We start from the raw sequence: 13,446 nt of genomic DNA, 5'->3' as shown, positions 1-13,446 counted from the left end.
TCTGACACTTCAAATCAATACTTCTTATTACAGGGATGAAAACAGACTTAAAAGTTAGGATGAATGACCATTCTGAATGGAACCTCTCATCGGGTCAGATGTAAAAATGTTTTTTAACAGATGTGACAATGAGTTACCTTTTCCCGTTCTCTTTCTTTCTCTCTTTCCCTCTCTCGTTCCTTTTCTCTCTCTCTTTCTTTCCTGCGTCTCCGTTCTTCTTCCTGTAACAAACAGAACACTTCTGGTAAATAATTATATAAACAAAGCTGTCAAATAGCTTGTAAATCATAATTACATCTTAAAGTTTGTTACGCTTTGCTGACTACAAGAAAATAACAACCTGAGCTTTGAACTGGGGCACTTTTTATGCTTTAATCCCACCTTTCATCCCCATATCGCTTTATTACATGTACCATTATATTATTACATGTACCATTATATAAACATCATTTGACATATTTCTAGTGATTGGCATATCTGTGAATCAAATCACCCCATCTCTAGAATACTTACGTCCTCCTCTCGGTGTCTACTTTTACCCCCTTCCTTGGCTTCTCGTTTTTCTCGTCTCTCTTTTCTCTGCCTTTCTCTTTCATCCTGTTTAGATGAATGAATTAAATAAATGTCTTATTACATCATAAAAACTGAGAGACTTATAAATATCAACCATGTGGACTGGCATATGATGTATATCTTAAACTTTATATATCAATCAATGATTGCAACCTTCAAGATGACCTCAAAAATTGTTTCAATGACATGCTCTCAACAAATATCACGTTATCCAAAGTCTGGCGGTCATTCAGATCTAGACAGGTTTAATAATCAGATTTTTTCCTTTCTAACTTAGCTAAGTTATGATAGTCCACCTTTAAAACTAATGCCTTATTTATACTTAGCTAACAAAGTACCCTTCAGAACATTTAGTTCTCCAATAGTTACTTACTTGATGTATTTTCAGAGACAGTTTTTTTTATCAATCTGAAGTGAAACTTTATAACATGTTTGTCCTGGGAAAGATGGATAAATAAACCCCCAAAAATAGAGTAACCTTATTTCCCTTTGTTGTTTAATTTACTAAAAAAAATCAAATATTATATATACATATAAAATGTGAAAAAAAGAGGGTGTTCTTTGTGCTGTAAAACTAATTATCAACAATAGTTGTCGATACAAATCAGTGGGTAGTGGCATCAATAACATGTAGCTGGGTTAGGGCTGATGATGAAATTGTGACTTATAAAATTCTCCATTTATCACTGGTGCAAGAATCAACATGCCGTTTCAACAGGTGACCACAAAAATGTCTGTGGGTACTCCATTAAAGTAAATGTCCAATGTGACATCAGAAAAGCATAAACAAATGCCAACAAAACAACAGCAAGCCGAAAGACCTCGTCTAGAGTTTTCTCCCCTTTCTTCTCTCTCTGACGATGTTTTTCTCTTTTATGACCCTGAACAACAGTCACACATGTCTTATTGTTTAAAGGTACATTTCTTAAGGAAAATACAGCTTCTGAAGGGAAAATAACATTACAGCTGATCCATTCTTATAAACACTTTTTACAATCTGGATATCAAGGAAGCAATGTAAACCTTATCTCTACCTTTTGTTAACACTAATGAAAGACATTCTTACATCTTCATCTTCTCTGTGTCTCTCTTTCCTTCTTTCTCTTTCATCCTGCAATGGAAATGCAAATCATTACCTGTCTTTAAAGAAAAAAGGATTTGTTGAAGGAAAGTTGATTTATTGACACAGATTGACCACACCTGCAGTGGGAGCATATTCTCACCTCATCCCTGTGGTGTCTTTGCTTTCTGTCGTCATCCTCCTCTTCTTTCCTGTGTCTTCTTCTTCTGTCTTCTTCATCCTCTTCCTTATGTCTCCTCCTTCTATCTTCTCCATCTTCATCCCTATGTCTTCTTCTTCTGTCTTCACCATCCTCATCTCTATGTCTCCTCCTTCTATCTTCCCCGTCTTCGTCTCGATGTCTTCTTCTTTTGTCATCATCTTCCTCATGTTTTCTTCTTCTATCATCTTTTTCTTCCTTCTCCCTGAAAAAAGGGGAAGTTTTTCTATGTTAATGCAGCTCAGAAAGGAATCATAATAAATACATGTACACTGAAAAAAGCAAACTAGCCATTCTATTGCGAATCCTAAATAACTCCCTTAAATATCGTGATTTTTAAAGTTAAAATTCATGAATGTGACTCTTTTCTTGTGTAGCTATAAATTTGCTGTTGTGTAGTGCTATAGCTAGAACTGTACCTGTGTCTGTCGTCCTTGCTCTTGTGTCGTTTTTCCCTCTCCGCCTCTTTTTCCCTCCTCCTCCGTTCTCGCTCTTCGTCTCGATTCCTATCATTGTGACTTCCATCTTCCTCGCGATCTCTGTGTCGCCGCTCCCTGCGATCCTCGTCATTATCGCGATCTCTGTGTCGTCTTTCCCGGCGATCGTCGTCTTCGTCTCTGTGTCGCCGCCTATCCTCGTCTCGTCGCTTGTCATCAGACTGAAATCACAACAACCAGCTTACATATAAATAACAAGGACACATTCACTGTTGCAGAAAGCACTTCATATCTGAGAGATTTTAACAGAAAACTTAAGCAATAATTAATAGGTGAGGATAATTCCCATTCCCAACTTATGAATGTATCCTTCTTTGATTTTTATTTAGGGAGGGGGGGGGGGGGGGGGGGGTACAAGTAAATTCGGCACCTGGTGAATTCGGCACTCAAAGAAAAAGTGAATTCGGCATCTAGTGAACTCGGCACCTAGTGAACTCGGCACCAGAATCTGGTTAATTCGGCATCAGATTCTGGTTAATTCGGCACCTTTCATTAATGAATCGAGATATGTATTATTACTTGATATTTCCTTGTGACTATTTGTTGATTAATGAATTTGCTTTAAGAGTTATTTAACATTTAACTGAAATTCATGTATTTGTCCTTGATTTGCAAACACTTGTTTGAAATTATAAGAATTCCGTAAATATTTTCTTTTCTTTTTTTTATATATATTTTTTTGTTAATGCGTTTTTGGTGACATTTCATTTACTGATTTTTTTAAAACTAATTAATGTCTTTTTTAACGGATTGATGCGTATTAAAGGGATAATGTCGTTTTTGATGGGATGATGCGTTTAAAATAAAATTGTTATGAAATAAAACTGAGTACAAATTATATACATTTATATCTAAATTTCAGTACTGGCATTTTCTTTAAAATTTTGATTTTAATTCTCAAAGTCATCGGTAATTTTTATGAATTCTTTTTGTATAAAGTCCCTTTTCAATGAAGAATTTAGAATTTTAATTCGAACTTAAACGTACATCATTGAATATTGTTAAAGTCGTATGTGGCATATTTTTGATAGGTACAGACTAGCAAAAATTAAGATTTTTTAAATTTGTTTTGTTACTTTGTAAAGACAGGGCTTTCCTGTAAATTACACCATTTAAATCAATATCCGAGATCCAACACACCCAACCAACCTTTTCCCGACTCGGCATTAAATATCAGAAACATCAGTTTCTAGAAACGTGGGGATATTTATGTTCCAATGCGGTGAAAAATATAATTTGATAAATAGTAAATATCATGTAAATCTACACATAATCTCCCATTTTTATTATTATTTTTTTTTTTAGCTCGAATACGTTAATAGCCATTCTCTGTAACCACTTAAACTTCGTTGCCACGCATGTCTGCTAAATGGCTGTGTGATGCGTACAGTGTGTGTGTCTGTCTGTGTCTGTGCTTGTCACTCTCGCTTTCAGCTCCACCCCTGGCTAGCAGCTTGCTGTGAAAGAGTAAGCAAAATATGTAAGTCTTCTCTGCCAGGTATAGCCTCTCCACAGTTAGACCAATGTGGCCCAGATATGGGATCCTCCTCGAGGTAGCAGATGGTAATTGGGTACCTTGCGGCCCCAAGCAGAACCACAGGGTCTTGGAGGAAACTAGGCCCCTAAATGCAAGGTATGCATGGCCCAACGGCGTTTGGATATGCCCTGATACCTGCAAACCTAGTTCCCAGCTATGGGTTAAATAGTTCCACTGCCTTGTGGACGGCTTGGGAAAGTCAAAGGCTATGGAAGAAAATCCAGACAGAAAATCTTAGAAAACCTGGAGAGAATGGCTTCATGAGCTATGGCAGGCAACCATTCTAGAGGAAGGCAACCTCGATTACAAATCCCTGGTCCACCAAGTTGGAGGTTGAGCAAGGGGGTAATCTCCCCTTCTCGTGAAAACTGAATGATTACGGATACGAGGACTAGGAGAAATTCATCCTTTCTCGAGGCATCAGAATACCAGCAGCCATCTGCGTGTATGAATGCAGCCAGTGAAAGCCAACAGGAAGCTGGTCGCATGAAGAGTATACTGAGCACGAGAACCAAACTTAAGATCGGCTTCTGGAATGTCCGTACCATGTACGAGGCAGGAAAGCAGGCGCAAGTAGTAAGAGAGATGAAGAACAACAAGTTACACATACTAGGAGTAAGTGAATGCAGATGGACAGATTTTGGAAAGATCATGACAAACAGCGGTGAGGTAATCATTTACTCAGGCAGAAAAGATGGTAGACATCACGAGGGAGTAGCAATTATTCTGAGTAAAGCAGCAGCGAAGTCACTGATAGAGTACCATCCTGTAAGTGAGAGAATGATGAGAGCAAGACTCGACACAAAGCCTATTAAAACATCCATCATACAAGTCTACTCTCCTACTAATGAGGCAGAAGATGAAACTAAGCAAGACTTCTACGAAGCACTACAAGCCGAACTTGAAAAGATTCCCAAACATGATTTAACCATCATCATGGGAGATTTTAATGCAAAAATAGGCCAAGACAACACCGGATATGAAAGAGTCATGGGAAAATATGGCTGTGGTACCATGAATGAGAATGGTGAACATCTGGCAGAGTTTTGTGGTAACAACAACATGGTTATAGGTGGGACGTTATTCCCACACAAGGACATACACAAGCTCACATGGATATCACCCGGAGGAAGAGACAAAAATCAGATAGACCATATTGTTATAAATGGTAAATGGAGACGATCTCTTCAGGATGTGAGAGTAAGACGAGGTGCAGATGTAGGCAGTGATCATCACCTTGTAACTGCAGATTTTAAACTTAAACTGATGAAAAATATACCAAAGTACAGCTGGAAAAGATTCGATGTTGGCAAGCTTAGTGACACAAAAACCAAGCAAGATTTTAGATTAGAGCTGAAAAACAGATTTTCTATCTTGCAAGCTAGTGATTTAGATGAAGAGCAGATAGACGAACACTGGCTGAAAGTAAAAGATACATTTAACAATGCAAGTGAGAAAGTTATTGGCTTCAGAAAACAGATACACAGAGAATGGATAACACCAGGTACATGGAAACTCATTGACAGCAGAAAAGAACTAAAGAAGAGGTTGTGCAACACACACTCAGAAAGAATAAAAGAGAAATTAAGAGAGCAATACTCTGACAGTAACAAAGAAATAAAGAAGGCCACAAAGAGGGACCGTAAGAACTTCATTGAAAATATGGCACAAGAAGCTGAAAAAGCAGCATCAGAACAGAGAATGGGCGATGTTTATCAGATCACCAAGAAGCTTAGTGGACAAAGAAGAAATGCATGTATGCCAGTAAGAGACAAGCAGGGCGCAATGATTACATCTGATAAAGACCAAGAACAAAGATGGAAGGAGCATTTTGAAGAGATACTAAACCGCCCAGATCCAAGAAACAGAGCAGAAATACCTGAAGCAAACATTGACTTAGATATCAACATAAATGAACCATCAAAATTAGAAATAATCACAGCAATCAAGAGTTTAAAGAACAATAAAGCACCTGGGAATGACAACCTACCAGCTGAAATATTCAAAACAGACCCTATCCTTGCAGCAGATATCCTTCATCCTCTTTTCTGCAAGATATGGAAGTACAACATGATACCAACAACATGGTCTGAAGGTAGCATCATCAAACTACCAAAGAAAGGAGACCTCACACACTGTAACAACTGGAGAGGTATTACCTTACTCTCTATACCAAGCAAGATATTCAGTAAAATAATTGTAAGCAGAATAAAGACAGCAGTGGATAAAAAACTAAGGAAAGAACAGGCAGGCTTCAGAAAAGGAAAGAGCTGCTGTGACCAAGTATTTGTACTAAGAAACATAATAGAACAGTGCACAGAGTGGCAAAGAAAACTCATCATAAACTTCATTGACTTCGAAAAAGCTTTTGATAGCATTCACAGAGACAGTTTGTGGAAAATCCTGAGGCACTACGGTATACCATCTAAACTAGTTGACCTAATAAAAGCATTTTATGCAGAATTTAAATGCTCTATTGGTAGATCATCAAACACAAGCTTTCTTGTTAAGTCAGGAGTGAGACAAGGATGTGTGATGTCAGCTCTACTGTTCATTATAGCAGTAGACTGGGTAATGAGATCAACCCTTAGTGATGAGAATACCGGCATCAGATGGACTCTTTTCAACAAACTAGAGGACTTAGATTATGCAGATGACCTGGCTTTATTATCTCATCTGGAAACACAAATGCAAAGAAAAACATCTAATTTACAAACAAATGCCAGCAAAATCGGATTGAACATCAACATAAAGAAAACAGAAGTAATGTCCCTTAATACAAAAAGCCCACCCAAAATACAATTGAATGGAGGAGATATCAAAAATACAGATTATTTTACATACCTGGGAAGTGTGGTAACATCAGATGGCGGAGCTGACAAGGACATAATATCAAGATTAGGTAAAGCCAGAGGAGCCTTTGTCAAGCTTAAGAACATATGGAAGTCAAGCAGTATTAGCAGACATACTAAGATCAAACTGTATAATAGCTGTGTCCTATCTGTTTTAATGTATGGTGCTGAATGCTGGAGGATGACTGAAAGTGACATTAAGAAACTATCAAGTTTTCATAATGGGTGCCTCAGAAAGATCTTGAGGATATTTTGGCCAGCAAAAATAACCAACAAAGATTTGCATGAAACAACTAAAACAACAGACATGAGGACCTTACTAGTAAAATATAGATGGAAGTGGATAGGCCATGTCTTGAGAAAGCCCACAGATGACATCACAAGAGTGGCACTCAGATGGACCCCAGAAGGGAAGAGAAGGAAAGGCCGACCAAAAACAACATGGAGGCGAACAGTGGAGAAAGAACTAAAGGAGATAAATCTCACCTGGGGAGAGGTGGAGAAGATTGCAAAGAATAGAGAGGAATGGAAATCCCTAGTCCTTGCCCTATGTGCCTCCGGGTGCAACAAGGACTAGGTAGGTAGGTAGCCACGCATGGTCGCCGATTTTGATGAAACTTCACCCATGCTTAGTACTTGACACCAGAAACATGTATCAAACAAAATTTCGTTGCTAAGTGTCTCGGTTGCTATGGCAACAGCCTGAAAAGTTTGAAAAATTGAGATTTTCAGCCATTTTAAATCCTGACTGTGGCTTAATAAAAACTAGAAAAAGCAAACAAACCATTCTCACAAAAACATGACACCTTGATGTCACTTATACTGTGAAGAAACTGTTTAGAATATATCTCTAAGTAAGTGGTAACCAAGGGTACATTTGGAATACATTTAAAATGCTGAAATATGCTGAAAAACACTCCATATTCACTAATGGTAGGTGTTACATGCTAAAACTCAATCATTGACTTAAGAAAAACAATGAAAATGTTTGACCTTAAGTATATAAGTATAAGCAATATTATTCTATAAATAACTTTTATGGTTGCCATGGTAACACAGTGTAACCATGCAAAACCAGTAACTGAGATTGGGTTAATGCTACTGTTTTGAGGAAAAACATGAAAATTCAAGACTGGCAAATATGCATCCTTAGGACCTTGCAACACCAAAACCATAAGAAAAATTGGGTATAATTGCTACTTTGTAGTGTTACAATGGAAACACAGCACTGGTGCTTAAAAATGATTTTTTTTCCGCTGCATTAAGAATTAAATTGCCATTTAATCAAGAAACAAATTAAAGAGCTCAACTGGAATTGTCTTATCTGTTAACACAGAAGTTAAATATCATATATTGATAAAATTTGATGAATAAAACAACACTGTTGCTATGGTTACCAAGAAGGGAAAATGTTCGATTTTGTGAACTTGTGATTAACATTTAACCCTGTGTGCCAACTTCTTGCATCCACTTACAGATTTGATGATAGTCAAAATTAAAAGTCAGGTTAGCTGTTAATAAATATCAATAATAAAAGTTTTGGGAATCTACATTTAAGGGTACGTATCCAAGGAAACAAAATATTTTTCAGGTTTTTAAGCACATATTTTCTGCTTATTTCCATAGCAACGCTCTATTTAAAGAATCTAATCTGAATTTTTTGAAATGGGAAAATTTGGAGGACACCAAGATCTTATAAAATTGATCATTAGTTATGAGGAAATGTGCTTTTTTTAAAAGATAGGATCAGATTAAACATACATAGTGTTACTTTGAAGGCTCTCTGGGGCATAAAAACCTTGGCAACCATTGCCAACCAAAATGAAATAGCATATTTTTTCTTGGTATGTGTTTCAAAGCTCTTTTTCTATTATTTGGTAACATTTCATCCTATAATTGCTTCTCATTTTTACCTGTATGACTTCATAAATTCAATGAATATTTTTTTTTACTTTTAAACACTTTGTTACCATAGTAACGTATGTAATAGTTGATTTACCAAACATGTTTATCATGCATTTGAGATATCTTACCTTCAACTTTTGGAAACAGTCATTAACAATTGTTTGCTTTGCCGCAAATGTTAACTAAGGGGCTCTAAACATGTTAAAAAATGCCATTTTTCGAACTTTAAGACATGTTGCCATGGTAACTATAAAACATAGCAACCAATTTTTGCCTGATTTCAGTTCAGGGTGTCAATACCTTTTATCATAGAGAGTGTGGAGAAATTCTGAGACTATGCGTGCCACAGCTCCTATATAAAAGTTCAAGTCATTACAGAGAATGGCTCTTAAATAGTTTTTTTTTGATTCTCAACAAAACGGGATGAAATTCTCACGATATAAAGATATGTTAATGGTTAAGACAATATGTCATGTTCATCTTGCATGACGTAGTTGATATCATTGTAGCTTTTATAATTCTTTTATGAAATCCTTCGATACTGAACATATTTTTTAAAAAGTCTTACAGGAATTAGGCGAAAAAAGGGAGTTGGGGAGAGTTTGGGGAACATCCGTTACGGTCCCTGTTATATTAACTCTAGTTGTTAAACTATTCAACGAGTCCGTATTCAGCATTTATTTACTTCTGCAGTGACCGCTCCCACAAAAAACTTTAAATGTACTATACATTTTTTTTGGTCATCATTATATTTGTAACGTATTAGCGTAAGATAATCCATTTGACATCTAATTAAAATGTTCTACACTCGGTAATAAAATACATCTGGTTATTAAACATGCGTTTACAACCCTAATTACACGACCTCATGTAGATTCCTACCATGCCTGCTGCTTTGAGAAAATTTTTATTGAAGTGAAATAATAATCATTATGTTAATTTCTTTTTACGAGGGTTGTCCGTAAAGTTCGTGGACAAGCTAAAAATTTAGCAAAAGTTGTGTCATTGATATTTATTATTGACATATTTCTAATCCTTTGCTAAATATGAATTAAAAAATGTAAAAATTTATTCAATTTCAAATGTTTAATTACAATTATGGGTTCATAATTAGACTTGGAATGGAGACCCGGAGCACCACAAAATTTTAATTAAAAACGAATGTATCACTTTATAAATTTCATTTGTATTTTACAAAATTCTGGGGAAATCTGAAAGAATTTTACATTATGAGTTGACAGAAGTTATCACTTCAAATCTGCAAAATTTGAACGTTCAAAGTTTCAAAACGGCGAAGCAATCAAAATTAGAACATATTAAGACAGGATCGGAATTGTTCAAAAAAGAGACCTTTTCGGAATAGGTGGAGCAGTGGGCAGTGATAAAATTCTGCATAGGTATCGGAAAAACACCTACAGAGACCAATACATTCTGTAAATAATAGGGAAAACATAGTAAAAGAAGTCGTTTACTAGTATTTTAGTGGCATATAATAATTTCGGACGGAATGAACAGTTTACAGGATGACATGCGTGAAGGAAAACCATCATTCCGAGATTGCAGTGCTATAAAAAATAAATTTCCTAACGTGATCATGACTTTGCCGTATTTCTGTAAATAAAATCGTATTTACACGGACACCTGTTGGATAATTGCAGGATATATGAGACAGGCATTGTCAAATATTATTTTACGAATAAAACCTGAACATTTTGTGCATATTATTATGACCTGTCAAAACCACATAAGCAATTATTGAGTTAAACTCTGACTATGTTAAGAAAAGTTATATGTGCTCGTATTTCGCTTTTGACGTCGGGTAACGTCAAGAATTTTCGTTTTAGTGCTCCGGGTATGAGTGAGTGTCTTTTTTGTATCTGATAAAAATTATAACTATTTGTGCTTTGTTTTTCTTGAAAACTTGCAAATTTATAAAATGAAACATGAATTTAATGAAAGTAATAGTTTCATATATTTTGTCAATGTTTGTCAGTAATTATCAATATTGTCCACGAACTTTACGGACAACCCTCGTATATTGACTTATTGATGAATATATGGAGCATGATGATCTGTCAAAAATCAAATATAATCAATGTTAATTTTTTTTTTCAAAACGCGAAAAACTTGGAAAATAATGCTAATACATGTATTGTACATGTATGTTCCTCGATATTAGTATATAATTTGCCAAGATTTTGATGTAAGAAAATTGCTATTTTATCATTCACTATCATTTTAATAGAAAACAGTTATGAAGATCGATGATATTAAAAATATTTCCTTACAATCACATTTTTTCTTGATTCGTGCCGTGTATTCTTTTCCTTGTTTACTTATATTGTGAATGTTTTGCTGCTGTATTATTTTAATTTTTTGAAACTTTATATCTAGAGAAAGATTTTTAAAAAATCTATAGTGTGTATAAATTGCAAAACGCCAATTAACTCGCCCCTTACATTAGAAAAATTGAAAACATTGGCAATGAAAAGATAAAAAAATAGGTGAAAAGTAAGTCGTATAATATAGGTGCCGAATTCACTAGATGCCGAATTTACCAGGTGCCGAGTTTACTAGGTGCCGAATATACCTGGTGCCGAATTCACTTTGCTTGGTGCCGAGTTCACCAGATGCCGAGTATACCAGGTGCCGAGTTGACTACAATTCGGGGGGGGGGGGGGGGGGGGGGGTAACTGGATTGATTTACCTTGGAGCTTTTTCCTTCTTTTCTTTCTCTCCTTTCCCTTCTTTGGGCCTCCCTATCATCCTTAAACCACAAATAAATTTCATATATGACATGTACTACAGTATAGGGACTTTAAAAGAAAAAGTTAATAATATGTAATCAGAGATTACATAGCTCACCTCAACAAATGTTACCATAAATAAGGCACCAAATGCATATTTGTATGTACAACATGATTTATTAGTTCCATGCAAGTCTATGCCTTCCATTAAATAACATGTGATCACTTGAAAATACTGTAGATTGGCAAATAATCACGGTTTTAATTTAGCTATGTTCGCAATTTATCATTTTCCATGAAATTAAACCCATCATGAATTTTATTATTAGTTCTTAGAGACGCTTAGATACTTATACAAAATTAAAATTAATTTCTTGCAGCGTGAAATTAAAAACATTGCAATTGGTATTAAAACGACTTACAGTATATCACTAAAATATATGTCATTTACAGCATCTTCTCTACAGTGGTGTGTATTGTCTTTAGAGGCATTATGCTTTCAAGTCTGGGTAAAGATAGGGCTTAAAGCAAATTAAGAATGGACCTGTTCAGTCCTTAAATTAAATCTAAATACTTATCCTCCTACATGCAGCCTATACTTATAGATTATACTTGTTATATGTACCTCAGTTAATCCCTCTCTTTTACTTTCTCTGTGTTTTTTCCTGTCCTGTAATTATAAATATCAATCAAGGTTACCAATCATCAGCTTTTGAATTACAGAAATGGATGAATTTTGTTAATAATTAAAGCTACAACTAAACACGACCCGCTGACCTCGTCGTCTCTATGGTGACGCCTCTCTTCGCCGTCTCTCCTGTGGCGTCTCTCTTTCTCCTCTACAAGACAAGCTTTCTTTTATCAGTAACTTTTTAATCATGTATACGTGTTCAGCGTTTCCTCAAATAAATACACCTAACAGAAGTTTTTTTATAGAATATTTTATTCTTAACCCTAACCCTGTTAAGACTAATACAAATACATGTATTATATGTTACCATAATAATTTATAAGATATCATTAATATAAATCACTGGTGTAGATTTTGTAATGATAACACACAGATATATATTTACCATAATCATTAATATCTTCCCCTTTTCCTTCTCTTCTTTCTCTCTTCAATCTTTCTCTTTCTTTTCTGATCTCATCTTTCTGTTAATATCCAAATTTGCTCATTTTAACCAACTTATAAGAAAACAGTGCATAAACCATGATAAACTGTTAAGTGTAAATATGTAAAGGAAGTGTACACCATCTTCAGTGTTTCTTCTTAATCATATTTCTTCGATAAATTGTAAAGTTCATGAAAAATAGGAGAAGGGCACCTGATAGGGAATCTGTTGTTATTAAAAAATTGTGACATTCTTTAGAGTACTTATTGGTTTAAATTTAAACCATCCAAATCAAGATAAATCATGAAAAGAATTTTTATCAATTCTTTAATATAAAAAAGTTTGCTGGATGCTGAAATTTTTTTTTACTCAAAACATCATATGGGCAGGTGATTATTTGTATACACAAGACTGATAAGTACATAATTATAGTTAAATGAGCTAGGTAGTTAATTTGTAAAATTGCTAAAAAATCTTCTTGGAAGCTGTTTCTGCGGAATACACAGTACCTTTTTAATTATTTATAAATTTGGCTAAAATTTGCATTCAGTGGGATATTAAATGGTTCTTAAGTGGGAGCAAAAAGTTCTAGAATGACCTCTGTAAAGAAAAAATTAATTAATAGCTATAAAATTTTTCTTTCTTACATTTAATGCCTTTTTGAGTTCATTGGTTGTCCATGTGTCTTCCTTTGAACGTGTCTACAATTATCAAGAAATCAATTATGATTTAGGAAACCAGTGCTTGTTAATTTAAAAATATGTAACACTGAAAGGAGAAAATGTCTGTTTGGACGGGAAATTGATCAAATGACCCCTGAATCACGAGTCAGGTGTTCTACTCAGACCAATATCCACAGTCTAAACCATAACACTCCTCCTTCTTTGAAAAAAAATAATGATAAATTCTTGTGTAAAAGGAGGGGAGAAAGTGTATGGCT

The 13,446-nt window shown here is 35.1% G+C and overlaps 1 protein-coding gene across 5 annotated transcripts in view; it reads right to left on the bottom strand.

Moving 5' to 3' along the window:
- The window catches only part of LOC134276018 (cytoplasmic dynein 2 intermediate chain 1-like), a 30,716-nt gene that overhangs the window by 15,983 nt on the left and 1,287 nt on the right, over positions 1–13,446 (bottom strand). For 3 of the 5 annotated variants that reach the window (XM_062758304.1, XM_062758306.1, XM_062758309.1), the window contains exons 2-13: positions 13,154–13,207; positions 12,468–12,546; positions 12,169–12,230; positions 12,017–12,061; positions 11,352–11,411; positions 2,443–2,511; positions 2,273–2,400; positions 1,797–2,058; positions 1,640–1,684; positions 1,395–1,454; positions 514–597; positions 138–221 (exon numbers count right to left, since the gene is read on the bottom strand). In XM_062758304.1, coding sequence (XP_062614288.1) covers positions 138–221; positions 514–597; positions 1,395–1,454; positions 1,640–1,684; positions 1,797–2,058; positions 2,273–2,400; positions 2,443–2,511; positions 11,352–11,411; positions 12,017–12,061; positions 12,169–12,230; positions 12,468–12,546; positions 13,154–13,207 — 1,032 coding nt within the window. Of the gene's footprint in view, positions 1–137; positions 222–513; positions 598–1,394; positions 1,455–1,639; positions 1,685–1,796; positions 2,059–2,267; positions 2,401–2,442; positions 2,512–11,351; positions 11,412–12,016; positions 12,062–12,168; positions 12,231–12,467; positions 12,547–13,153; positions 13,208–13,446 lie in introns of all 5 variants that reach the window. The other 2 variants (XM_062758305.1, XM_062758307.1) reach the window with 2 other exon arrangements.

This window comes from Saccostrea cucullata, unplaced genomic scaffold, assembly GCF_032062105.1.
Source record: "Saccostrea cucullata isolate Sc308-1 unplaced genomic scaffold, CSIRO_AGI_Scuc_v1 ctg113, whole genome shotgun sequence".
Taxonomy (NCBI): Eukaryota; Metazoa; Mollusca; class Bivalvia; order Ostreida; family Ostreidae; genus Saccostrea; species Saccostrea cuccullata.
This window is presented reverse-complemented; position numbering and strand designations above follow the sequence as displayed.